This window comes from Ambystoma mexicanum, chromosome 12 (assembly GCF_040938575.1).
Source record: "Ambystoma mexicanum isolate Mex_15411 chromosome 12, UKY_AmexF1_1, whole genome shotgun sequence".
In the NCBI taxonomy this organism is placed as follows: Eukaryota; Metazoa; Chordata; class Amphibia; order Caudata; family Ambystomatidae; genus Ambystoma; species Ambystoma mexicanum.
Genome location: NC_090936.1, coordinates 1,163,449,379 through 1,163,474,438, shown reverse-complemented (window position 1 = coordinate 1,163,474,438; position 25,060 = coordinate 1,163,449,379). Strand labels below are relative to the sequence as shown.

The 25,060-nt window shown below is 45.7% G+C and overlaps 1 protein-coding gene across 1 annotated transcript in view; it reads left to right on the top strand.

Moving 5' to 3' along the window:
• Positions 1-25,060, top strand: part of TBK1 (TANK binding kinase 1) — an 814,893-nt gene that overhangs the window by 81,132 nt on the left and 708,701 nt on the right. The window contains exons 2-3 of the mRNA XM_069629775.1: positions 1,371-1,488; positions 14,449-14,589. Of these exons, the coding sequence (XP_069485876.1) occupies positions 1,402-1,488; positions 14,449-14,589 (228 nt within the window). The 5' untranslated portion in view covers positions 1,371-1,401. The remainder of the gene's footprint in view (positions 1-1,370; positions 1,489-14,448; positions 14,590-25,060) is intronic.

Genomic DNA, 25,060 nt, shown 5'->3' with positions numbered 1-25,060 from the left:
GAACGATCGCTGTCCCACCTCTGTGTGGTTGGTATGATGGCTGGCTATTATGCTGTTAAATAGCTTGACAAACTTTACCCAAATTGTCATTTCCAATTTGAAGATGGTGTTGTGCCAGTGCCCAGAGCTGTTTCCCTTATGGATACATATCGCCATTTCACTGTCTCTTTGAGAGGGGTCTAGTTTAAATGCTGTGCCTTTTTGTATCCGAATTGCAAAAATGCTCTACTGTGTTTTTAAACATTTTTAATAAAAAAAAGTTTTAGTTCATACCAATAACTAAGTTCATACACTTTCTTTTTTTTGCTCCATCAGATTCGTAAGTATTTTTATTCCCCTGATTCTTGCGCAGTCTCTGCCCCACTCTGACTTCATGACTGCTAGCAATTTAGCTTTTGAGGCTCTGCACTCTTGATCATACCATCCATTTTGCTGCCTGATCGAATTGCAGCTTTTTGTAAACGATGGAGACACAAATGTTATCAGGAAAGTGCAAGGGGAAGGGGCAAAATGTAAGTGCAATAGGTTACACGCAGGAATTCAGAGAACACATCAACAGGGACCCATAGGAGTGTTAACACAGGGATCCCATAGTAACAAAACGAAGGCCAAACAAAGGAGTGCACAGGGTCTATGACCTAGCAACAAGTACAAGCCTTCACGAAGTGCTAGTAGGGCAGTACTTGGCCACCCTATACTGGCGATATTCAAGCCCCCATGTCAGAGTAGGCCTGATGGTTAATACCGAGAGCTTTTGAAGGTGATCCGTGCCTCAACTGGGAGCCAGTTCAAGGAGTCCCACTGGAGCTTGGTGGGTTTGGTACAATTCTTGGTGTGTAAATGTCTCTAACTGTTTCTGGCTGCTGTGCAGGTCTGCTTATCTTCTGCAGGTGCAGATGTGCGTTTCTTGCCACAGCCCTCCAAATGTTCCCTATCCTGCTTGCAGGTCTCCAGCATCTACAAGTCCATCGTCACACCAAGCTTCAATGTATCTGTCTGCAGCTTGCTTTAATGTATATATGATCTGGTATCTGCAAGCAGCGGCTCGACAGCCTGTAGTGTGGTCTCCCTGTCTTCAAATTGCAAATGGGAGTCTTTCCATCTGTGGACATCTGTTTCTGCCCCTCTACTGCCAGTATTGGGAGCTAGAGGGGCAATGGAGAGTAGGAAGATTTCTCCCACAAGCCTTGTAGAGGATAAGGAAGCAAGTTTGTCAAAAGCAGTCAAGCCACTAGGAACGGAAATGGATATTAAAGGAAAATCATAACCATGTAATTATAATTATGTTGTGTAGTTTTAATATAAAGAAATTGTCAGTGTTTGAAGCACTTTCAGTGAATAGTTTTACATGTGTGTGTTTTCTCTTTCAGCTCAAAGGGAGGTTCACCTGAGAAAGCAGCCATGCAGAGCACGGCAAATTACCTGTGGCTGGTATCTGATATACTGGGCCAAGGAGCCACAGCAAATGTCTATCGAGGCCGCAACAAGGTTTGTAGAGTAACTAAAGAGTAGCTGACCTTCCTTCGTAATGTGTACTGTGTATATTCTAAGTATGGGTTATTTAAGGGTGCATACTCTGATGCTTTGGACTGACGAGTAGATGTGCCATTCACATGTACGGATCAGAAAATACCCAGTTGGATTTGCCTATCGAAATTTTAGGCGAGAGAGTGTATGATGTCGAAATTCAACGTGCTAAAAGGTTTGGACAAGTACAAGAGGCAAGCATGTATTACATGATCACACCTATGACTAGACGTTGTGTAATGAGTGTGGAACTGTGGTTGGAGAGCACAGGAGTAACATTTAGGACGTTCTCTCGCAGGAAGAGCAATGGATCTCCGAAATGTAAAGAGGAAACAAGCGTTTGAGCACCATGAACCCGGAAGGGGTAGCAGGGGTTTGGTGGAACACCCTAAATTAAAGGAATAACTGGCTGCAAATACAACGTGCCATTGGAGGGATGGCTATGGGACACACAGTATTTAAACTAATTTGGAAAAACTACCGGGCTGGGTGGAGGAGTGGAGGATGCAGGAATTTGGTAGTGTGTTCTGAGCAGAGCAAGTTGGCAACACAGCTGGACAAATTACAGGGTAGGCAGCACAACCTAATGCAGGGTGTGGAAAAATGGTACAAGCAAACGGAAAAGCAGTGTCGTCGAATAGTCACAGGAGAATGTTGTGGCAGTGACATAAAACCAGAGTGTGTAATAGTTTCTAATGGTATGTGGCAAGGCGAGGTCATTTAGCCATGTATGGCTAAAAATGTATTTATGGTATAAGATGCAATTTGAGTGTAACAGTGAGGTCGCATGCGTGAACAACCAAGTGAACACCATAGCATCTAATGTGAGGTATTTAAAGAGAACAGTGGCTGAGATGCAGCCATGATCTACTGATAAAGCAGAGGAGGAATTTGTTTTTCTGCATAAGCAGGAGGCTCATTAACAAATTCTGATAGCTTCTGTGACTGGCTATCACTAAATGAGTCACACTTGCACCAACTGACATATCCGTGTTTGTTTGGGCTTAGTAGATATCGCCAGATTTCAGGGTCAACCGGGGTCTTGGGGAAATGTTTCTCTCTCTCTCTCTCCCTCTCCTGTGAGGTGATGCCTACTGTCTGTTTCTTCTCATGACTAAGGTTTCCCTGAAGCGATGGCTGTCTGACTCCCTAGGGGTCTTGTAGCTTTCCCTTGCCTAACTTCGCTTAGTGTTCTTGTGAAGTTGGGGGGGGGGGGATGCTGCCACTTGCACGGTTTGGGTCTGTCACCAGAAACACTTTGCCCTTCAATTCTGGTGTCCCACTGTGTTCTCCTCCCCACCACACATCTGGCCCTCCAATGTTCCTCTCCGCCTTCCTACCTCCAGACTTAGATATTTCCTTATTTCCTTCTCTTAATGTCCTCCTCCTTCACTCCCTACTACCACTACCTACTACTACCTCTCTCCTCTATTACCACTCTACCATTTTGCCACTACTACACTCCCCTACCACCACCTTTAATCCACTGCCACTTCTCCTTGCTACCACTTCTTCTCTCCCATTCTACTATGCTGTTACCACTACCATTCCTACCTCTACTTCCAACCACTATCCCCACTTCCACTACCACTTACGGTCACTACCGCTTTCTAACAGCTACAAATACTTCCCTCTCTCCTCTCTCACACACTCACTCCACAGAACCCGTCTCTGCAACCACAACCACACGCCTCTCTGTCCTCCTCTGGTATTTTTGCCATCCTTCTGACCTCACCCTACTAAACCTACACTAAACTATTTCAAGGATTCTTCTTAAATAACCCTCCACTTCCAATCATTGGTCAAATTTCCCTGTCCAATCATTTATCTGAATCCATGGTGTCATGCAGGGGTTGGGGAGACATCATAAGGGCTTTAAGTCCTGCCTGCTTTTCAGCTACGCGGCTTGCAGCGTTTATGGCACAGAAATGACTGCGGTCCATAGGAGACTGTTGTCACCTATTAGTGTGACTTTTTTTGTAGGCCCTTTTTAAAATCATGAAATCCCTGGTAGTTTAATGGCTTCTCTCTTGGTGCCTGGGATCCAGCTGGTGTTGCCAGCTGGAACCGTGCTTCTCTCTAAGCCGCTCGTGGCTTTGTGGCGACTCCCTTACCTTCTCCCACCGGGAGGGTGGGGGTCCTTCCGGCGCTACCACGACAGACGTCCCGCTGGCTGCCTCCAGCAGAGTTCTGTGGCCTCAGCTGCAAGACAGCCTCTTTCCGACGGTGTCCTGCAGCAACACCGACTCCAGTCCTGCTGCGTCATAGTCAGCGGCTCCTCAATGTGGCTGCGCCTCGGTCTTCTCAGGTAAGGAGAGTCTGGGAGGGGATCCTCCTGCATGCGCTCAGGCACTCGCAGTGGTTCTAGAGGTCATGGTCCCTCCTCCCCCTGACGGGGCCTGGAAACAAGCTTTGTCACACTTTTATGTTGGATTTTAAGAGCAAGTGTTGTCCTAAAATGACGCAGTTAATCCAACAATGGGCATGTATGTGCCGAAACTTTGGTAAGCCCGAAATTAGAACTCGGACACTGGGACATTAAAGTTCACAGGTCTTAATTTTGTTAGCCTGACCTCCTGACCAGCTTAAAAGAAAATAACTAAGTAAAATAATAAAATGTTCCCCAACACTTAAGATATCTGTTCTCTATTCTAAAAACAAAAGGGTATTTATGTTTCGATACATCCAGGAATTAATAAAGTCCTTTGCCCAAATCCTATACTAAGATAAAAGTAACATGCATAAGTCTAGAGGGTTTCGCAACTAAAATATGGTTGACTGCTTCTGACCAGGTTTTTTCTCATTCTGGTTCCCCTGGATAGGAAGTTCTTCAGGTGCTGGAATAATGACCAGGTGTTCCAAACATAGTTCCAAAGAAAGTCTTTCTTGGTTATTTCCGTGTTTCTCCTCTCCCAACTATGGGTGCTGTTTTTCACTTGGTTGCCCCAATCTGGGTTTTCCTTTCTTTCTCGCCTCTTGTGGTATCTTGACTCTCTCCCCTTTCATGGCGTTACTTGACTCTCTTCCCCTGCTTGGGGGGGTATCTTCACTCTGTTCCCCTCTCTTGGGATATCTGCACTCTCTCCACCTCTCCTTGGTTCTCGACTCGTCCCCCTCTCTTAGGGTATCTTCACTGTCTGACCCTCTCTTGTGGGAACTTGGAACAATGGGTTGAGTATCTTATACGACTCGTTCGAACTGGGCTCTCCCCGTACCCATCAGTAGTAGTCTGGCTGCCCACAGTCCTTTCTTCATTGGGAAACTTTAGGAGGCCTTGCCACTTTTGTGGATTTGGGTTGTTTACCAAAGTAGAAACAATTGCTGCAGAAGTGACAGTAGACTGTTTTGCAGGAAAATCAATTTTTACTTCGGTCAAACAACCCAAATCCATGTCCTTTAAGCAGCGTAGACAAAACCTCCTCCTCCACTTACCTTCTCGCCGGCTGCCGCTTTACCTGTGGCATCAGTTCTATTCTAACTTGGGTCGGAGCTGACGCTGCAGGGTCCCTTTTTGTCTTTTTTTTCAGCTTTTCTTTTTTTAATTTTATTTAAAAATTCCCCCCGCTTCCAATGTCAAGGAAGCAGGGGACACCCTCAAAGCCCATAATACCGAACATGAGGAGCAGGGGACATCCCCGCAACCCCTGCTCCTCCTGTTTTGTAGTTTGGGCTTCAATTCTTTTAGTACTGGCCGAATTCGGTCAAATGGTCCATACAACCATTTCTTTTTTAACTTTTGGGGTGTTTCCCCCTTTGGTATGTTAGCATTTATTTCCAGCTCCTCTGGGCTCCTGGTTCAGAGGGGTACTGGCCTCTTCTTCCCCTCTGGGTTCAGATTGGCTCCCTCAGGTCTCCCTCTTCAGCATAAGGTTCTTCTTCACTCTTTTATTCCTAAAACCAGCGAGATGGGGAACAAGACATCTTGAAACTGGTCCGAGTCTCCTTTCATAAAGTCCTTTCTCCACTAGCCAACTCCTAATTGGCTGAACTGTCGGTTTTCTCCATTGGTGGAGGTGGTGCTTGCATAATAGCGCTTCCAGAATAGTTCATTACCTCATTGGCCAGTTTGAATATCGGTTGAGTCGATTAAGTGTTCCAATTAACTTTGCTACAAAGGGCTTTTTTCTACTTTATCTGGTTTGATCTTCCTGGGTAGGTGGTAGGTATTCCTCTGTGTAATGAGCGTTTATTTTATTTCACCATGTCATTAATTTAAATTCAATTTACCCAAGGTCTTTAATGAGGATTTGAACCCAGTTTACATGAAAGGTAAGAATTCTACCATTGGACTATTTCAGTTGTGCTGCTACTAAGTTGTGAGGGAGGCTGAAGCCTTTCTCATACATTTGAAAAGTATTTTTCATCTCTCCATTTTGGCAGCGCATTTCTCTGCATGTTGCCGGCTTGACCAGCTGCTCCACTTGTTCAGTGTGTGGTCAGGCCACCGCCAATCCCAACATGGCGACATAGGGAGTCAGATGTGTGCATTGTGTGAGTCAAGGAAAAACCTCTATTGATCACACAACCCATAAACTTTCTGCCACTGTACCATATTGTGAACCTGGTTTGGGATCCAACTTAATAGGCTGCTCTCCCAATATCATAAAGCCTGAAGTGGGTAAATGGATCAATTAAAAAAATATATATACAAAATAAAATTACTCCGGGCCAGTGGGCCTTCATAAAGAAAGGGTTCTCTGGCAGATGCGAAACAATTCTCTCCTAAGGTGATTCTGCAAGAGGGAATGGTAAATAAAGGAGTCAAATATGTACAGATGGCAAAGGGGTATAATCCATGCAGCCATTGGATGAGGGGTAGGTAGGACTTCTCATGAATTTGGTGCTGGAAGGAAACCAAGCTTTTGGGGGCACAGCAGATTTCAGAACACCACATCAAAAGCCCACCTAGATCGGGAGGTGAACAACACATGCCTCAATAAATTCAGATGCAGATTACCAATCGCCAATTCCAGGTAACCACCAAGAACTTGCAAGGCCTTAGATTTATATCCATCATATCACTAAGAATCTTTTGGTTAAAAGCACAGGTGGCCCGAGCCACCACATGTTTGAAATAATGATTTGTTGATTATGCTATGGGGAGTAATAGCACCTTTATGGAGGTGAAGAGGACAAAGCATGTGTGGCTTTTTGAAAAACGTTTCCCTTTCTCTGTTGTGGAAAGCTTTAGAGCCTGCACGGGCAGTTTCATTTTCTTATTTTGATTACAAATGCCTAAAAACCGTTGCAAGAAGAGGAAGTAGGAGATGAAGAGGGGAGATATCTTATCTCTTTTCCTCTGAAGGAAGATATTTATTACACAGACCATGAAATCAAGGGTTTGTTAAACTATTTTCAGTGAGCAATTCCTTGACAAACGACCGAGGGGACCCCACAACTGTGGCTTTATAGGATTTGAAAAGTTTTAAACTCTATCCTATTAGAAAATGGGTAAGAAGATATAACGTACGTTCAGGTGAGGTATGTGATGGCACACAACTTTGCAAACCGCAAATAAAGGTGGATAGGAGATGTGTTTTTTGTGTTCTGGATACAAACCGTGAGTAATATTGTGATCCTAGATGGCAGGAGGAATCCACTGGGAAGCTTGATAATAATTGAAGGTATATCTGTATTTCCTTTACCAACAGTACCCCTATTCAATGTAACCCCATTTCATCTGCTGTCTTTTCATTAAAAGCAGAGTTAGGTCCAGCTTTGCTGGGAGTGGGTGTTCAGCCAATTTTTGGATTAGGCCCTTGAAAAGCTTCTGCCTCTAGTGGAATAAATCCTGAATGGGTCTCCAATGACTGCCAGCAGGGCATGTGTGATCTACATACTGCAGTTGCTTACTTTGATACCTCACAGATTCAGTCTGCACAATCAGGGACTGTCAGGTAGGCTGGGTTCCTGCAAGCAAATAATTGTAATTTGCAACCAGGTGTCTCGTTCGAGTGACTGATGCTAGTAAACCCATGAGAACTGAACTTGACCAGTGCCATAGCTGCATTTCTGATGCTAGGACAGAGTCCCGAAGGGTCGACAGCACCTGTGTTTATGAACTTTTTTGGGTCAGGTGGTCACCATTTGAATCCCTGCTCCTTGGAGTGTCCCAGCTGGAAATTGGGAAGCAGGGCCACCAAAGGTATGGAAATGCTAACATCTCGTTGAGTTGGGCTACCTCCTGCCCTCCTGCGCTAGGACTGATCTTTGACTGCTCTGCCTGAAGGCAGTCAAACTTCTTGTTGCTTGTCTTTAGCATCGGGTGGATGCACCCCTATTTCGATATTTTCAATAGGTCATTATATGAATCGTACTAGGCTTCCTGCTCCTACCTGCAAGGCAAAAAACCTCGGGATCATCTTCGACTCCACACTCTCCTTCTCTCCTCATATATCTGACGTCTCTAAGAAGTCACATTACCAGCTGCATCTCCTCAGAGGTATTCTTCCCCTCCTCTCCTTCCCCCAGAAGCTCACTGTCTCCCGAGCCCTGGTTCTCTCGAAGCTTGACTACTGTAACAGCCTCTATCTTAATCTGCCTGCCTCCACTCTCCGCCCTCTGCAACTCATCCAGAACAGAACTGCAAGACTTGTCCTTGTCCTTGGCCTCAAGCCCAGGGACCGTATCTCTCCAGGACTGAAATCTCTACACTGGCTCCCAGTGGCTGCGAGGATTAAGTTCAAAACCCTCTGCATTGTCCACAAGGCCTTCTGGGGCCTGGGGCCTAAATACCTTCAACTCTCTCTTCCTAAATATCTTCCTTCCCGAGCCCTACGCTCATCCGTCTCCAACTCCCTCAGGGTCAGCCGCTTCTCGAAGCAACGAGCTGGGGGTAGATCTCTCTCCGCGGCAGGGGCCTCCCTCTGGAACAGCCTTCCTGCCTCCCTGAAACTTGAGGAGAACCATCTCCGGTTCCGGAAGCACCTCAAAACCTTCCTCTTCACTTCTGCTTTTTCTCTCCCTCTCCTGCTAAATTCTTCACCAAAACTGCACTGATTCTGCAACTGGGCCACTCTCACCGACCTCGGTCCTGGGCCCAGTCACTCTTCACTTGCACTGCCTCCCTGGCAACCCCTGCACTGCGGGACTGTCTCTGTATCACTACAGCCCCCCCCCAGCACTTGTCTGCACTTACCTTGCACTTGCCACCAGCTGGCCCTATTTATTTATTATTTTATTTCTATTCTACTTATTTGTATTGCACTCCCCCCCCCCCTCCCCCTTGCACTTTTTCCCTTCTCCCTACCCCTGCACTTGCGCGGTCTGAATGACACCTGGCCTAGTAGGAATGTTGTCTGTCTTCCCCTTGTTCCCCCCTCCCTCCCTGCCTCGTCGCGCCTTGAAACACTTGTGTATAGGCGCGTTACAAATGCCATATCATCATATCATATCATATCATGGGTAGTGTGGCAAAACAGAAGGACTTAGACTACAATGGCTCATGGTGAAGATTTGTTTATTCAAGTAAAAAGAAAAATGCCCACCTGACCTTGCTTTGAGGGATGTTCCCTGCTTTCTAACCCAAAAACTAAAGGTGCTTGTCGAAGTGCAAAAATTAAGCATCCTGAATCCAAATTTCAAGTTACTAACTGGCCCTAGAACTTTAGAAAATGTTACTAAAAAAAAGGATGCTTGCGCAAATAGCCTTGTAATGTGCTTCTGCGTGGCCCACTTATCAGTCTGAGTTCCTTTAGAATGTCTTTACACAGTTAACACTCTTCGTACAGAGTTTGTCGGTTAAAGTTATGAATGTCGTCTAGATAGTCTTTTTCCCCAAAAGGGGAGAAGAAAACAATTTCTTTGTCGTCTTCTTATATTTTTTAGCTTTCTTACCACTGGTTAAACCTATCAGGATTAGTCAGGCGAGTACAAAGGCAGCGAATATGGCAAGGGAAATGTGCACTAAATCACACAGTGAATAGCTTCGAATTAAACTACGTGTGCACAGGAACAACGACTCATGTATGCTAGAACCCAGGAGTGCAAACAGAGTGTGACAACAAAACCGATATATGAAAAGGGATGTGGTGTAAGCACCTGACCGCGAGGAACGTCGGCAAGCGCCTTACCCCCAATTGCTGTTACAGGTACTGACAGCGCTAAACCCACGTGGAGGGCAAGCAATGACAGGATCTGTGAACTAACACTCTTGATGGTATTAAATAAGGGAACTAAAGAACTGTACTCACGAGGACGAGATAAACCTCTTGAATGTCAGCTAGCCCACGAATCCTGTTGATGAAACTGGGACCCAGAAAGGCTAGAACAGCAAAGGGAGGAAAACTAAATACCTACATTGGAATAGTGATTACAAATTAGTGAGGAAAACATAAGCATTCACACAGGAGCTAGCTACAACCGCACATCACACCTAATAATCAAATGGGAAATAAATGCAGAAGTGCAATGGAAAACATGGAATGGATCCCAATAGAAAGTAAGGATCAGGAGCAGGGAAAAACGAAATCACCAATGCAAACTTCTCCCTACCCCTCCAAGGAAAAGACAGGAAGCTAATCTAAGAGGAAGGCTAAGGCATATGGGTTTACAGCAGCAAAGGACAGAGTCGAACACAGACAAACTGGGCTGCATCTAAAAGGGGAAAGCACTGAGAAATGCTGCCTGCAAACAGAGGAAGACAAAAAGGGAATCAAGGGAGCAGAAATCAATTAGCGCATGAATCCGAGATTCAGGGCGGAGGAACAAGAAAACAGGAACTAGGAACTAGGTACAAAGGCAAGGAACAAGGGACTAGTCACAACAGGAACACTGCAAACGATGACCAGCGCTGGACTGAAGTAAGACTGAGGCTTTTAAAGCTGCTTAACGAGCACACGCCTCAGTTGTGCTGATTGCTGCACCTGCAGCCACAGCTGTTACCTATCCTCCACCCAACCTTGTCCTGCAAGGGTGGAGGTGGAGCAGTGGGCCAGGCATTCTGGGAAGCATAGTCATTTGGTTAAAGAAGCATGCTGGCTGCCAAAAACCTGGAATGGATCCGGAAGGGAAGTAGCTTGGAAAATAGGGATTTAGCGCTCCCAATTCATCACAGCACTGTAGCATAAGGTTCGGAGGAAAGGTCCAGTAGGGAATAAACCCCAAATCATGCCCCCAAGTGGTGGGAACGGGAGCGAAGGGAGCGAGTCGTGACAAAACCCTTGCAGGAGCACTCAGCTTTTTATTAGTGGTTAAATCCCTCTAGATTCACTTTGCACAAACCTCTCTGTATCCTACCTTTTTGGCACTGTGACTCCCCAAAGTCCGGTGGCTCTTTGGTAGGGATTATTGGTTCTCAGTCCAATTAATCTCATGTGTCCGCTTTCCTAGTCTGGGTGCAAAGCACACACATTACTTTCACTTCCTTGTTCAGAGTCCTGTGCCCATTCGATTCACTTAGATTCTTATACTGAGAGAAGCTTCCCCAGCCTGTTTCTATCTCTTTCCCTCTGTTTTACTTGGGTTGTGTGTCCGTTCCACTCTTTCCGACTTTCATACTGTTGGCGGCTGCTCCAGATGTGATATGCAGTATGGGTTTCTCTCCTTCTCTCTTTCTCCCTTTCTCCCTTTCTCCCTTTCTCCCTTTCTCCCTTTCTCCCTTTCTCTCTTTCTCTCTTCTTCTCCCCTCACTGGTGTCCTCACATTACGAGTACAAGGTCAGAATTTGCTTACCTTGTACTCGTCTGTCGGTACACCCGCCTTGGGGGAGCTCAGGCTCCTTTCTTTCTCTGATTTTCAGCGTTGCACCACCGGGAAGACTGTTTTTCTTGCCGTCTTCGTTCCACTCCTAACCAGAGCCTCTTGCTCGATCAGAACACCCACCGCTTAGCCTCAGGCTAGCAGGCCTTGCTTTGGCTATGCCACTGCTGGCTCCGTGGCTTAGTGTAGCTCCGCCCCTCCAGGACATATCCACAGAGGTTTGCTTCTGCGTATCGATGATTCTCCCTCCATAGGAGTCGCTCACTGGGTAGGAGGTCTCTCGCCATTGAGTTTTTACTGTGTTTAAGTACATCGTCACAATCGAAAAAGGTGTGCACTTCCTTGACGGCAATGTTCAGATGAAACCCAGCATTACCTAAAGCCAACAGGGTGGAAGGAAGATCACTGGTACTTGTAGTCAAAATATGAGAACAAAATGCTTTTTCAAGTCCCATGCAAGTGGACAATGTAGTCAGTTCAAATAGTTCCTCGTTGGACTGGGATTCCTTGTTCCTGAGTTTTGCAGAAGGGCTCACCTCCCTAGCCTCACATGGAGTGGTTCTATTCTGTGGATAAGGGACAAATTGTCCAGATTCTTCAGTAGTTTTCATTTGGTACATTCAGACCAGTATTGACAAGTGTAAAATATTATCAGTATTTTGCTCTGGTAACTTTGTGCCATTGCTAATGAGTAGTGCACTGTGCCATGAATTGTAAAGCACCTGTACAGGAAACCCAGATAACTATCTCAAGTTATCTCCCAATCCTCCATATCGTAATGAAGAGGAGGGCCCGTTTCCCAGGGACATCATTTCACCAAAATGCCAGGGGTAGCGGAAGTGACATCACATGACCCTTGACCCCTGATGACATCACATGTCATTTGACCCCACCCCAAAGTGATATCGCGGGAAGCGATGGAACACAACCTTTCACCCGTTGACAAAACAGGAAGTGGCATCACATAGCATTGAACACTACGAAAAATATGGTTAGATATCACTATAATGTGATGTACCTTTCATACCTGAATGGATCGCCATATGTATCGTTAAGATCAGTGTGTATGGGCCCATATTACCAAATGACTGTGATTGCAAGGAGAGGTCCATGACCAAATGATAATGATGTGTTATTATATAGCACTTAAGCTTAAGCGCTTTACATAGAAGAAATATACATCCAATATCACCCAACCTGTGTTGGTACCCATTTATCGATCTCAGAAGGATGAAAGGCTGAGTTGAGGCTTTTGAGAACAGACTAAATCAGTGACTCACCTCCTGAAGTGTGCCTGAAATAAACCTTTAATGAGTCTAGCAATTATTGTGTAGAATTCCAGAAAGACACATTTTTTGGCATTCCTATTCTTTCTTATTTAGGTTCAGTGCTGAAAGTGTTAGACTTGTGGCCCTCATGTTCTTATTTTTCTTCTTTTTTTAAGGGGCCTGAACAAGAAAGCTAGCCACTCCAGAATTAAAGAGCCACATGGTGCTGGCTACAGCCCAGGAGCTTGCATTGCAAATATATATATATATATATATATCGAAGGGAAAGAAAACAAAAAAGAAAAGCTGTTCACAGCTTTTTAGGCGGCACTCTTCTCCCAAATAAAAATGCACCAGATGCAAAGAAGGATCTCCATCATACGTCCTTTATTTTGCCTTGAAAAACACGGTGGACAAGCAGTTTCAGGAGATATATATATATATATATATATATATATATATATATATATATATATATATATATAATTTTTTTTTAGAGGTTGCAAGGGAGACCTCAGAGGTCGCACTTGTGACCTCTGGCGACCCCCAAATGACATCCCTGCAGTTTCCCTCCCTGGGCATTGACTTCTGTGGATCAGGCAGCAGAGACTGGCTACAAGTCAAGGAGGCAGACCGGTATGTGGGCTGGTTTCAGACGTCATCTTTAATGCATCACAGGATACAAAGAAGACACCAGCGTTGAACTTCTAAAATCACTGGGTTTTATATACTTTTTTACGGCTTGTGCAACATTCGCGCAATACATTTTGTTTGGCTCTTTCTATTAAAGATAAGCCCTTATTTGCCTGCGATTTGCTGGCTTAACTGCCACTCACCAGGTCCACATGACATAACTTGGCATGCCTCACTTGACTGGCATCCTCCATCCTACACTTTAGGAAGGAGTCGAAGGAAGCTTGTCATACACCCCAGTTCCCGCCTTTGGATAGAATGGAACCCCGACATTGAATTCGTCTGCGTCACGCATCAGTTACGAGGAGACCGCTTCCTCCCAGACATTGTGGAGCCCGAAGCGACGCTTTTGGGGCCAGTGCTGTCCCTGTACTTCAGCTGCTGCATGCCATCTAGTGTAGGGCGGAAAAAGAGTTGCCATAAACGCTTCACTGCAGTATCAAGAATAAACATGGCGTATGCAGAACGCTGCCGAAAGGCTCACAATGCGCACCTTCTGCTAATTTCCACGCAAAGCCCCATAACACAAACTGCAGAACCCAATGCTGTGCCTTGCATGCAGAATAACAAACCCATGGGAACAGAGCCTGTTTTTAGTTTCGCTATTAGGTGGCACTGGGAGAGATGCATAACAACTGAAGCTGTTGGCATGGGAAGAGAGGAGAGATAGTTTATGTGCATGCGCACAGACTACAGTGTTCTTTGGCTTTTTACTTGCCCGTTGACCCCTGACGGCCATGTTACCTTTCCTACCCACTACCCACCACTCCCAGCTCTGTGCTCTTAAGGTAATGCCAATGTTATTTCTAAGTAGTTTTCTGCGTGGCAATGCGTTAACAGCAGGTGTCAAAACAGCTCACGGTGTTCGGTGTAATAAAAATGTCTCCAGTTTGCAATGTGCATGTCCTTGCATCTACTCCGTGCATTAAGTTCCTATTAAGCATAGCTAAGGACACGCTGTTGGTTACCCTGTAGGCATTAGATAGACCTTTGCTAGTAACTGCCATAATCGACCCGACATTTGCCAGCTGTTGGCCTCTAATGGCCAGATGGTAAGTCCCACTATGGCAGTCCTATCCCATACCTACACAAAAGCCCAAACTGCTGGCTTTGCCAGCTCATGCTGTGTTGGTCGCTGGCCTTATAGAGCCTTCTACACATCGTCTAGCTTGAGTTAAAGCCCTGCATTTTTTATGTCCCCTTTCTGACCAGTACACTGTTGTTTCCAGCGTCTTTAATATTCACCTTTTGTCTTCTCTAGAAAACCGGAGACTTGTACGCCGTCAAGGTGTTCAACAGCATGAGCTTCTTGCGTCCACATGATGTGCAGGACCGGGAGTTCGAAGTCTTAAAGAAACTAAACCACAAGAACATCGTCAAGCTCTTCGCCATCGAGGAAGAGGTGAGTGGCCGCGCTGTCGGCGAACATTCCTCCAATGCATGCCCGCGAACATTCGCCCACCTCTTCACTGTCCCCGAACATTCACCGACTGCACAGCCATTCCACTCAACAAAACTGCCAACTGGACATGACTGTTTTATGCAGTTCTCCGGATATTATTTTGAAGTGGGAGTATTTTACTCCTTATTTTTTACATTTGAGAGTAAACCATTTTTTAGAGTAAAAAAGGGAATATTTTGTAATTGAGTAAACCTGTAAAATAAATGTTTTTGTAATAACAATTTCTTTGCACCTGTTAGCACTTAATTTCAAATAGGGCACCTCTTGGCATTTAAATATTATAAGTCATTTATAATGGGCCTTTACACAAGTGTTTCTAGGCGCGACAAGACAAGGAGGGGGAAAGGAACACTTGTGTACACTTGTGTACATGAATTCATTTCTTCACCTGTATTTGATGATGCATTGATGTAAATGATTATGCATGATCGGGATCTTTTTCTAATATGAACGGCTGTCGTTCTGATTGTCCATGTGTGTTACTCCAGTTTAGTTCTATGATGGATTCATACATTTTCAGATTGACACTCAATAGATTACCAAACCTTTTTTGTATGTCTACATATTTTGTATTTATTCAAAACGTGAATAAAATGTTTGAACAGGAGCAATGTCTTTGCACCTAGTAAGGCGTGCACCTTAAGACCCGATTGTACCGCTTCAGATCGGGCAGTGAGAGTAGTTTCTTCCAGTAGCACTACGTGGCCAAACCCATTCAAGGCGCTGTGTGGGAGGTAGCTGGGGATAGGCTCCTGTGTCTGGCTCCTATTTTTTGTTGGGAGTTTTTTCTTTTTTTGGGCGTATTTGCCTATTTTAGGCACTGAAAGTGGTCGAGGGCTCGTTTGAAGAGCATCTACCCTTTCTCCTTTGTTTTCTGCTTCAGATGTGCAATATATCAAGGCATGGAAGCGGAAGTGCACCGCAGCGACCTGCTGACACCATGAGGCTTGACCTGCTTGTGTTTGTATTTATGCGAGATCCTGCGTCTACCAACATCTCTGTACATTGGGAGTAATATAAATAAACACAGTTCCCATAGTCTGGGAGTTTAGGGGTATCGGTCGGGATGCCGGGAGGACCATGTGAGTACGAACCCTATTGGTACAGACCAGCAGATAAATTAAGCATAATTTGTAGATGTATGGAGCGTTTACTGTGATCTACCAGTAATATTAAAAACACACAATATAATGTATGAAAGAAATGCAAGGGACATGGTCTTCCTACCTGTATGACCATTTCATTTAATAAGCCCCACTGGGCACATCACCATCTATCTGTGTACATGCGCGTTATACATGTCATACATCATATCATTCCTCGATACTAATCTCCAGGCCAGAAATAACTCCAAATGCGTTCATGTTTGCTCCATACAAGATAACTGTCATTACCTAATTGGACAGTGTAATTTCAGGCCAAAACCTACAAACCGCTGTCAAGGATGCAACAAGCACATATGGGTTTCGATCTCTAATTGGGAATGTTGACGTCCTTGAAGTACTGGATTTGTCAACATATAATACAGGTGTAGCATACCTGATGCTTAGTCATGTTTTTTTCTTCACATCTGCAGTTCTGTGATCTATTTGTGTCTTTTCTGAATAGAATAATAGTCTTGAAAGCAGGTTTACATGGAACTGTAAAGCTCCTGATCAGGCATGTAAGGTTTAGGTTGTTTCCCCACTTTCCATGTTCCACTTTCTTTCCACAATGTTACATGTTTGCTCCTAGTTTACCATTCACACGCTCATACCGTGGGTGACTGGTTGCCCGGCAATTTCTATGTTCCCATATTGGTATTTAATTGACTGATCTTTCTGGTTGTGCATGCAGCTTTTAAATTATGATTATTATTATGGTATTGAGTGCGGACCAAGCTTTGGGAAACAGAGCGGTTCACAAATCATAAGGGAAAGGACACTGTGAGGGAACCGGACAGACAAGGGAGGGAAGGCAGGCAATTTGGCATCAAGGGACATGCAAGCAACCAGGGGAGGAAACAGGGGGGAGCAGATCTCACAGTCTCCGGTAGGGTGGGTAATGGATAGTGTGTGGACCTAGTTGTTAGGGAGGAGCCATTCTTTAAACGGGAGGTTCTTGAGCTCTTTCCTGAAATGTAGAACCGAAGGCCAGGACAAAAGACTCCAACAGGAGCTCTCTGCAGCTCCGCTGTGCTCTGCAACGACGCTGGGACATCGGCATACATCCCCCAAGGAAGAAAGCGCCTCATCTGTGGCACCATCTCCCCCTACTAAGATGGCCGACCGGGCCGTGATGCTCATTCAGCCTGCACCCTGCCCGAACCTGCTGATTGGATTCTTGAAGCAGGAAGTAAACTCATCTAAATTGATCCGCCCCCCCCACCTACCCGAGCCGGATGGCGAAGCCGGCCAGGAAAAAAAGGCTCTTTGCTAGGTGCGTGTTTCGGAGCCACACAAAGCCCAACACCCCCCCTCCCAAAGTCAATACAGCACAGACCTCATCTGGAAACGCCCTGTAACACCACACACAGCCAACTCCTCCTCTCACACCCGGCCCACACAGAGATCCCTAACACACGCACCAAACTGGCACCTCACTTCTCACGCCTCAGAGACCCTGCCTCAAGGAACCGCCTACTTGGCCTTCGCTCACAGCCTCTTGCACCTAGCTCCATTCTCCCTTGCGCTGGTAGCTGCACACCTGCTCTACCCATGCCTCACACACGTGCCAGCAACACCACATCACTTCCCCTCAGCCCCCTCACTTGCCTCCTAGACTCGTTCCAATGCGTCACACGTCCACCCCTCGAAGCAAAGTAGGCATGCTACAGCGCACCAACCCAATTGCTACCGAGCACTGCAACAGCACCTGCAGAGAGCCACTCCAACACCCCCCACTCCTAGCCACTAACGCGTCATTTCTGCCCACAGGCACCAAATTAACATAGTATGCTTGCCTAAGTTAAGGAGAGAACATAGATCTATTAACTACAATAACCCAGGTACTCCCCCGTTCGCCTTTATTGGCTCCCTCGGTCACCTGCAAAACTCTGTACTTGCCAAAGACACTTTTCTTTTCTTGACACTCTTGAGGTAGCATCGCACCAACTCTGCAAACTGCCACCTCATCTGACCCACATGCGAGGTCACCAACGCCGGATGTTACACCATCGCATCTGCTTGATCTATTTCCTTTTTTTTTTTCCTTCTTTTTTTATTGACCTAGTTGAATAAGACATCAACCTTTCAATTTTTATGACATGAAACAAAGATTTTGAACACAGTATTGGGGGAAAAAATAAAACCTTCCACAGCACAATAAACAATTATAAAAGGATCACAAGCTATATAAAGGTATAAAATTGGTCTGAACATAAATACATATTTTTCCAATCTGGAGCACGGTGAGTGTTGCAGGCAGTAGCTGCTTGCTTTAGTTTTTATTTGTCCCTGTTTGTGTTGGGCCCAAGACCCTTGCCAGGCCCCTCAGCTCCCCGATCCCACCCAGTACCCTCTTCCGGATTCCCATCCCTCCGGCCTACTGACCCGCACCCCCCTCCTCCCATCAGTCCTCCATTTTGTGCCGCGAGTCTAGCAACTCGTTTTGTCCACACTGGCTCCTTTCCCATCCGGTGCACGGTGAGTGTTGCAGGCAGTAGCTGCTTGCTTTAGTTTTTATTTGACCCCGTTTGTGTTGGGCCCAAGACCCTTGCCAAGCACCTCAGCTCCCCAATCCTACCCCGTGCCCTCTTCCGGATTCCCATCCCTCCCGCCTCCCGACCCAGCCCCCCCTCCTCCCATTGGTCCGTGAGTGTGTGCCGCGAGTCTAGCGACTCGTTTTGTCCACACTGGCTCCTTTCCCACCTGGAACACAGTGGGTATTACAGGCAGAAGCTGCTTGCATTAGGTTTTATTTGGCCCAGTTTGTGTTGGGCCCAAGACTCTTGCTAGGCCCCTCAGCTCCCTGATCCCACCCCACACCCTCTTCTGGATTCCCATCCCTCCTGCCTCCAGACCCGCCCCCCCTCTCCTCCCACTGGCTCTCCCAACTGGTCTTAACTGGCCCTCCCAGGGCAGCCCTCTGCCCAGCAGCCTCTTTCGGCTAGGACCCTGAGGTAAAGGACGGCTCCAGATCGTATCTGCAGGTATCCGCAGGAGAAGCGGGAAGCCAGCGCCCACCAAACGTTAAGTGTGTCAAGGGTGGGGTCTGAAGCAATTGCTTCACGCCATACTACCCTACCACTCAACCCTACAATCCCTACTGCTGTAAATTCTTGCATTCTCACTTCTAGATAGTCTACACAAATCTCCCAAGTTTAGAAAGCATGCCTAATTGCATAACTGTGGTCATAGTTGAATATTGAGAGTGTTGAATATAGAAAGTGTACCTAATAGCATAACTGTGGTTTAGTTGAATATTGAGAGTGTTGAATATAGAAAGTGTACCTAATAGCATAACTGTAGTTTAGTTGAATATAGAAAGTGTGCCTAATAGCATAACTGTGGTTTTAGTTGAATATTGAGAGTGTACCTAATAGCATAACTGTGGTTTTAGATGAATATTGAGTGTTGAATATAGAAAGTGTGCCTAATAGCTTACCTGTGGTTTTGTTGAATATAGAAATTGTTGAATATAGAAAGTGTGCCTAATAGCTTACCTGTGGTTTAGTTGAATATAGAATGTGTGCCTAATAGCATAACTCTGATTTTAGTTGAATATAGAAAGGGCACCTAACAGCATAACTCAGGTTTAGTTAACTATAGAAAGTGTACCTAATAGCATAAATATGGTGTAGTTGAATATAGAAAGTGTGCCTAATAGCATAACTGTGGTTTTAGTTGAATATTGAGTGTTGAATATAGAAAGTGTACCTAATAGCATAAATATGGTGTTGTTGAATATAGAATGTGTACCTAATAGCATAACTGTGCTTTTATTTGAATATAGAAAGTGTTGAATATAGAAAGTGTGCCTAATGGCATAACTGTGGTTTTAGTTGAATATTGAGTGTTGAATATATAAAGTGTACCTAATAGCATAACTGTGGTTTACTTGAATATAGAAAGTGTGCCTAATAGCATAACTGTGCTTTTAGTTGAATATTGAGTGTTGAATATAGAAAGTGTGCCTAATGGCACAATTGAACTTTATTTGAATATAGAAAGTGTTGAATATAGAAAGTGTGCCTAATGGCATAACTGTGGTTTTAGTTGAATATTGAGTGTTGAATATATAAAGTGTACCTAATAGCATAACTGTGGTTTACTTGAATATAGAAAGTGTGCCTAATAGCATAACTGTGCTTTTATTTGAATATAGAGTGTTGAATATAGAAAGTGTGCCTAATGGCATAACTGTGGTTTTAGTTGAATATTGAGTGTTGAATATATAAAGTGTACCTAATAGCATAACTGTGGTTTACTTGAATATAGAAAGTGTGCCTAATAGCATAACTGTGCTTTTATTTGAATATAGAAAGTGTTGAATATAGAAAGTGTGCCTAATAACATAACTGTGGTTTAGTTGAATATAGAAAGTGTACCTAATAACATAACTGTGGTTTAGATGAATATATAAAGTGTTGAATATAGAAAGCATTCCTAATAGCATAACTGTGGTTTAGTTGAATATAGAAAGTGTTGAATATAGAAAGTGTGCCGAATAGCGTAACTGTGAACAGTCTCACCCTGTAATACAGTTGAACTTAGAAAGTGTAGATAATATCCTCCTGTGGTCCTGCTGAACTTAGAAAGTGTCCCTAACTGTGGTATAACTGAAAGTGTGAAAATATCATCCTATGGTATTGTTGAACTTGGAAACTATGAATAAACTCACCCTATGGTATAGTTGATCTTAGAAGGTGTGAATAATACCATCCTGTGGTACAGTTAAACTTAGAAAGTGTGAATAATCATCCTGTGGTATAGTTGAAATTGGAATGTGTCCCTAACTGTGGTATAACTGAATTCAGAAAGTGTGAATAATATCATCCTGTGGTATAGGGTATAGTAAAAGTTGAAACTGTGAACAAAGCATCCTACGCCAACCATAGCATAGTGCAATCCTATCCACGCCATGAGTCCACCCGGCCCACCATGGTCTGCTGAAAGGGACACACTTGCGCCCGCCTCCCTCCCCCCCCAAATCATCCTGCCCTCCACCACACCCCCAATCAAACTCCCAAGACAGAAGAACCTCCCCATCCTAACCCAGCCAACCCGCCACCGCATTCTCGGCCCACTCGCTGTCCACCGCGGCCCGCCCCAACCCAACCCCTATCCAAACACCAAGCCAGAGGAGCCTGATGGCAAACCAACCATTGTAAGACCCCTGCTCCTTCCATCCCCTCCACCCACCCGCCCACTATCACGCCTGCACTCCCAGGCCCCCCAACTAACAGCCCGACCTGCCTCCAAGGCACGATCAGCTCCGCCACCACCCCCTTCCGCTTCCTCTCATCAACTCGCCTAAACATCCTCCCCTGACCCCACTCCTTCCCCTCTCTGAAAACCGCACGTCACGCCCTGGCAAGAACAGTAGCCGCATCCCTTTCACCCTCCGACCCCCCCCCCCCACGCCCTTTCTCACACTCCAACTGCAACAAAAACCCTGAAAAGGAAACGCACCTGGTCTTCCTCAATCTCTCATTACTCCTTGCCACTCCTGTCTCGACCCACCACCTCAATCTTTCATTCTCGATCACCACCACCCTCCCCACCCCCCCCTCACCCTGCCATAAACCTCTCCCTTGAATTCTCACCAAACACAACTGGAACTCTCAACACCCCACTTTCGAATCCCTTGACCCAATTCCAACCAACCTCAATCACCCGTCCAGCCCAACCCCCCCCACAACCACCACATGGACCACCCGCCTACTCTTCCCATCAACCACCGACCATCCCCCAGACTCCACTCCACCCACCCACCCCACCACCCCTCTGGCCCACTCCCCCACACCTCCCAACCTCCACCTCTGCAACCTCCACATCATCCTCCTGTACCGAAGTAAGATGCATCCTTTTTAATGCCCGATCTGTAGCAAGAAACAAACGCAGCATCTTTGACTTAGACAAACCAGACCGTCTTTAGCACCGAAACCTGGTACTCCGACGACTTGTCCCCTATCGCCAATGAAGCCTTCCCCATAGACTACTCCCTCATCCCTCTTAACCGAACCTCTAGAGGAGGAGGAGGAGGAGGAGTAGCAATTGCCTTCAAGTCGCACTTCTCCGCCTCAATCACCGCCAGCCAGCCAACCATCCCTTCCTGCGAATCGCTTCTCGTCAAACTATCCCTCCCCCCAACGTTCTCCCACAGCTTCCTAATCATCTACAGACCTCCTGGCTACGACAGACCATTCTCAAGCAACCTCTGCGATTCGATAGCCACCATCCAATTAAACCATCCCACTCTCACTCTTGGAGATTTCAATATCTGGCTCGACATCCTGTCCAACCCTATGACCCACTCTCTGGTCGACTGCCTAGACACAATTAACCTCTGTACCCACATAAACGGGCCAACTCATTGTGAAGGACACACCCTTGATGCCATCTTCAGCTCCCACGACCAGATGCATCTAACCCCCCGACCCCTGTCATCTGATCCGATCACTTCATTGTCCCTTTCAGCATTCGCTCACCCGCCTCCTCCCCGTACCGGAACCAGAACCTCCAAATCTACCCAAATGCTGGAAGAAACTAAAAATCCTTCCCAACCTTGCTGACTCTCTCCTCCACCGCCCGACCAGTCAATACCGGAGTTCCACAAAGAGCGTGCCTATCAGCCCACCTGTTCAACCTTTACATGTCCACCATCCCACAAATAATCCGCTCACACAATATCCTGTGCTACAGCTACGCTGACGACACCCAACTAATCGTAAAGCTCATTAACTCAAAACCCAACTGGCAGCCTGACCTCACTGCCTGCCTACTTGACATTGATGACTGGATGACTACAAACCACCTCCTTTTAAACCCCATCAAAACTGAAATCGTGGTGTGTGTCAACACGAAATTCTTCCCACCCTCTACCCTGGCCATCGTCCATGGGCAATCCCCCAACAACCTCTACTTCATAAAAAAACCTTGGGCGCACCCTCGAATCTGACCTAACCCTCTTGCACCAAGTCAACAAATCTGGACGTCATCCCTCCAGCATGTGCACATGTACCCGACCTCCCTACCGCTAAGAAGCAGCGATCATACAACTACCACACTGGCTGCACACATATCCGGTGCACACATGCACCTTATGACTCTTTCTCTCTCTACTGACTTGAACTACGGTTCCCGAGGGCGTTCAACCTACCAGCGCTTTGAGATCATACCAATAATACATAAGGCGCTATATAAATGCGAAGTAACATAAGATCAAAAGATAACATATAAAATAGGAAGTAAGAAGCAAAATTCTGGATTACAAATCAACACACAGCATACACATTGCTTTTCTCGTTGCCGGAGGCTACGGACATAATTCATGGACGCTCAGAGAGCTAAACACTACCTGCATTGAAGAAGTAAATCAAACTGCTTGTGTTCAAGTTAATTAATATCCAATGAAAACAGAAACTTAATAACAGCAATTCAAACTACTGGTCGTGTTGTGCAAAATATTACCACAAGGATCCTCCTTCTCCCCGCTACTATTCAACGTCTACCTGTATCTACTTATCAGAATCCTCAAAAGCCACGGCCGCACCTGCTACAACTACGCCGCCGATACACAAATAATCTTCAAAATACAAGACAAACCGGAAATAAACTCAACGTTAGAAAACTGCCTCTGTGATGTAAACCTCTGGATGAACTCCAACTGTCTCAAAATCAACCGAGGCAAAACAGAAATAATGATTGTCACAAAAAATGGAGAAAACCATTTCATCCCTTGGCCAAGTGAACTCGGGACAAACCCAACACCCCCGCCGATTGTAAAAAAAAAAAACCAAGGGGTCCTGATGGACAATAATTTCACGTTAGAGCCATAAGTAAACGCCCTTCTCAAGAAAAGCTTCTTCCTCCTGCGAGCGGCAAAGAGGAAACTACCATTCCTATTGTTCGCTAACAAAACAACCACCATCTTCACCCTAGTCATGTCCGAGTAGACTACGCCAACAGCCTTAACTTGGCCAGCCGGAACGACATTTAAACTACAACGCATTCAAAACTCTGCAGCCAGACTGCTTCTGAAACTACCCCGGAGAGAACACACCACAGCGGCGCTGGAAACACTACATTGGCTACCAATAAAACAACGGATAAAATTCAAAACAATGTGCATCACGCACAGAGGGGTACACAACGAAGGCGAGTTCCTGAGAGACAAACTACGTCTTTATAAGCCAACAAGAATGCTCAGATCATGCATTGACATCCGCCTGGAACCGAAACCCTACAACAGAAGAAAACTTGGAGGATCCTCCTTCTCTCGCCAAGCCCCGAAAACCTGGAACAACCTTCCAAAGTACATAAGTAACACAAGAAACTACCTACTATTCAGGAAACTACTCAAAACCTGGCTCTTCACGTTGTAACTAGAAGACCATCCACAGGTGCATGCACACAACTATAACATCTATGAACGTAGAGAGAGACCCGATCTACACCTAGCCATCAATGGGGGAAAAACCCTCAGATAAATATCCCACAACATACTAAACGGCTAACCGGGTGATGGCCACATTACGACCAAAGAATGTATACATAGCAAGGAAAAGACAAATACTATGACGAATCATCAAGAGGACCAGGTCCTTAAACCATAGCCACTCCAACAGACCTAAGGACAATAGACAGAGGGAAAGGAAGCACTACACCACGAGCCCCAACCCGGTGGGTGGGAAACTGAATGTTTCATCATTACTCACCGTCCACCTACCACCCAGCGGGAAGCACGATGCCCCATCACACAAAAACTACAACTATCATCTCCAAGGATGCTCACCCCACAGAAGCCAATGAACCAACGGAAAGACAGTCCTGACGAGAGGAAACGTACAACTGAATACACAGGTTCACCAAGACAAATCACCAGAACACCACATCAACACCACTCTGACCCTGAACCATTCAAAACCTCAACCGACCAGTGTCACACCAGATAATAAGAGAAGAGAGATATGACCAAACCAAGAACCACACCAGAAGAAAGGTTCAGACGCACCTATGGGGTCAGCGCAGCACCAACAAAGCTAGTCGGCCCATGAGAAACCAGCATCAACCCAACCCACAGGGATACAACTATAACAGAATCAGAAAGTAACGTAATCAGGACACGAACCCCACTAACCCAACCCTCAATCTTCTGCATACTTAAACCACACAAAGCTACACAACCATCTCTCTCCCAGCAATCTGCACGCACTTTACCACGCCGCATCAACAACACATAAACATCACTTACAGCACTCGAGGTCTCG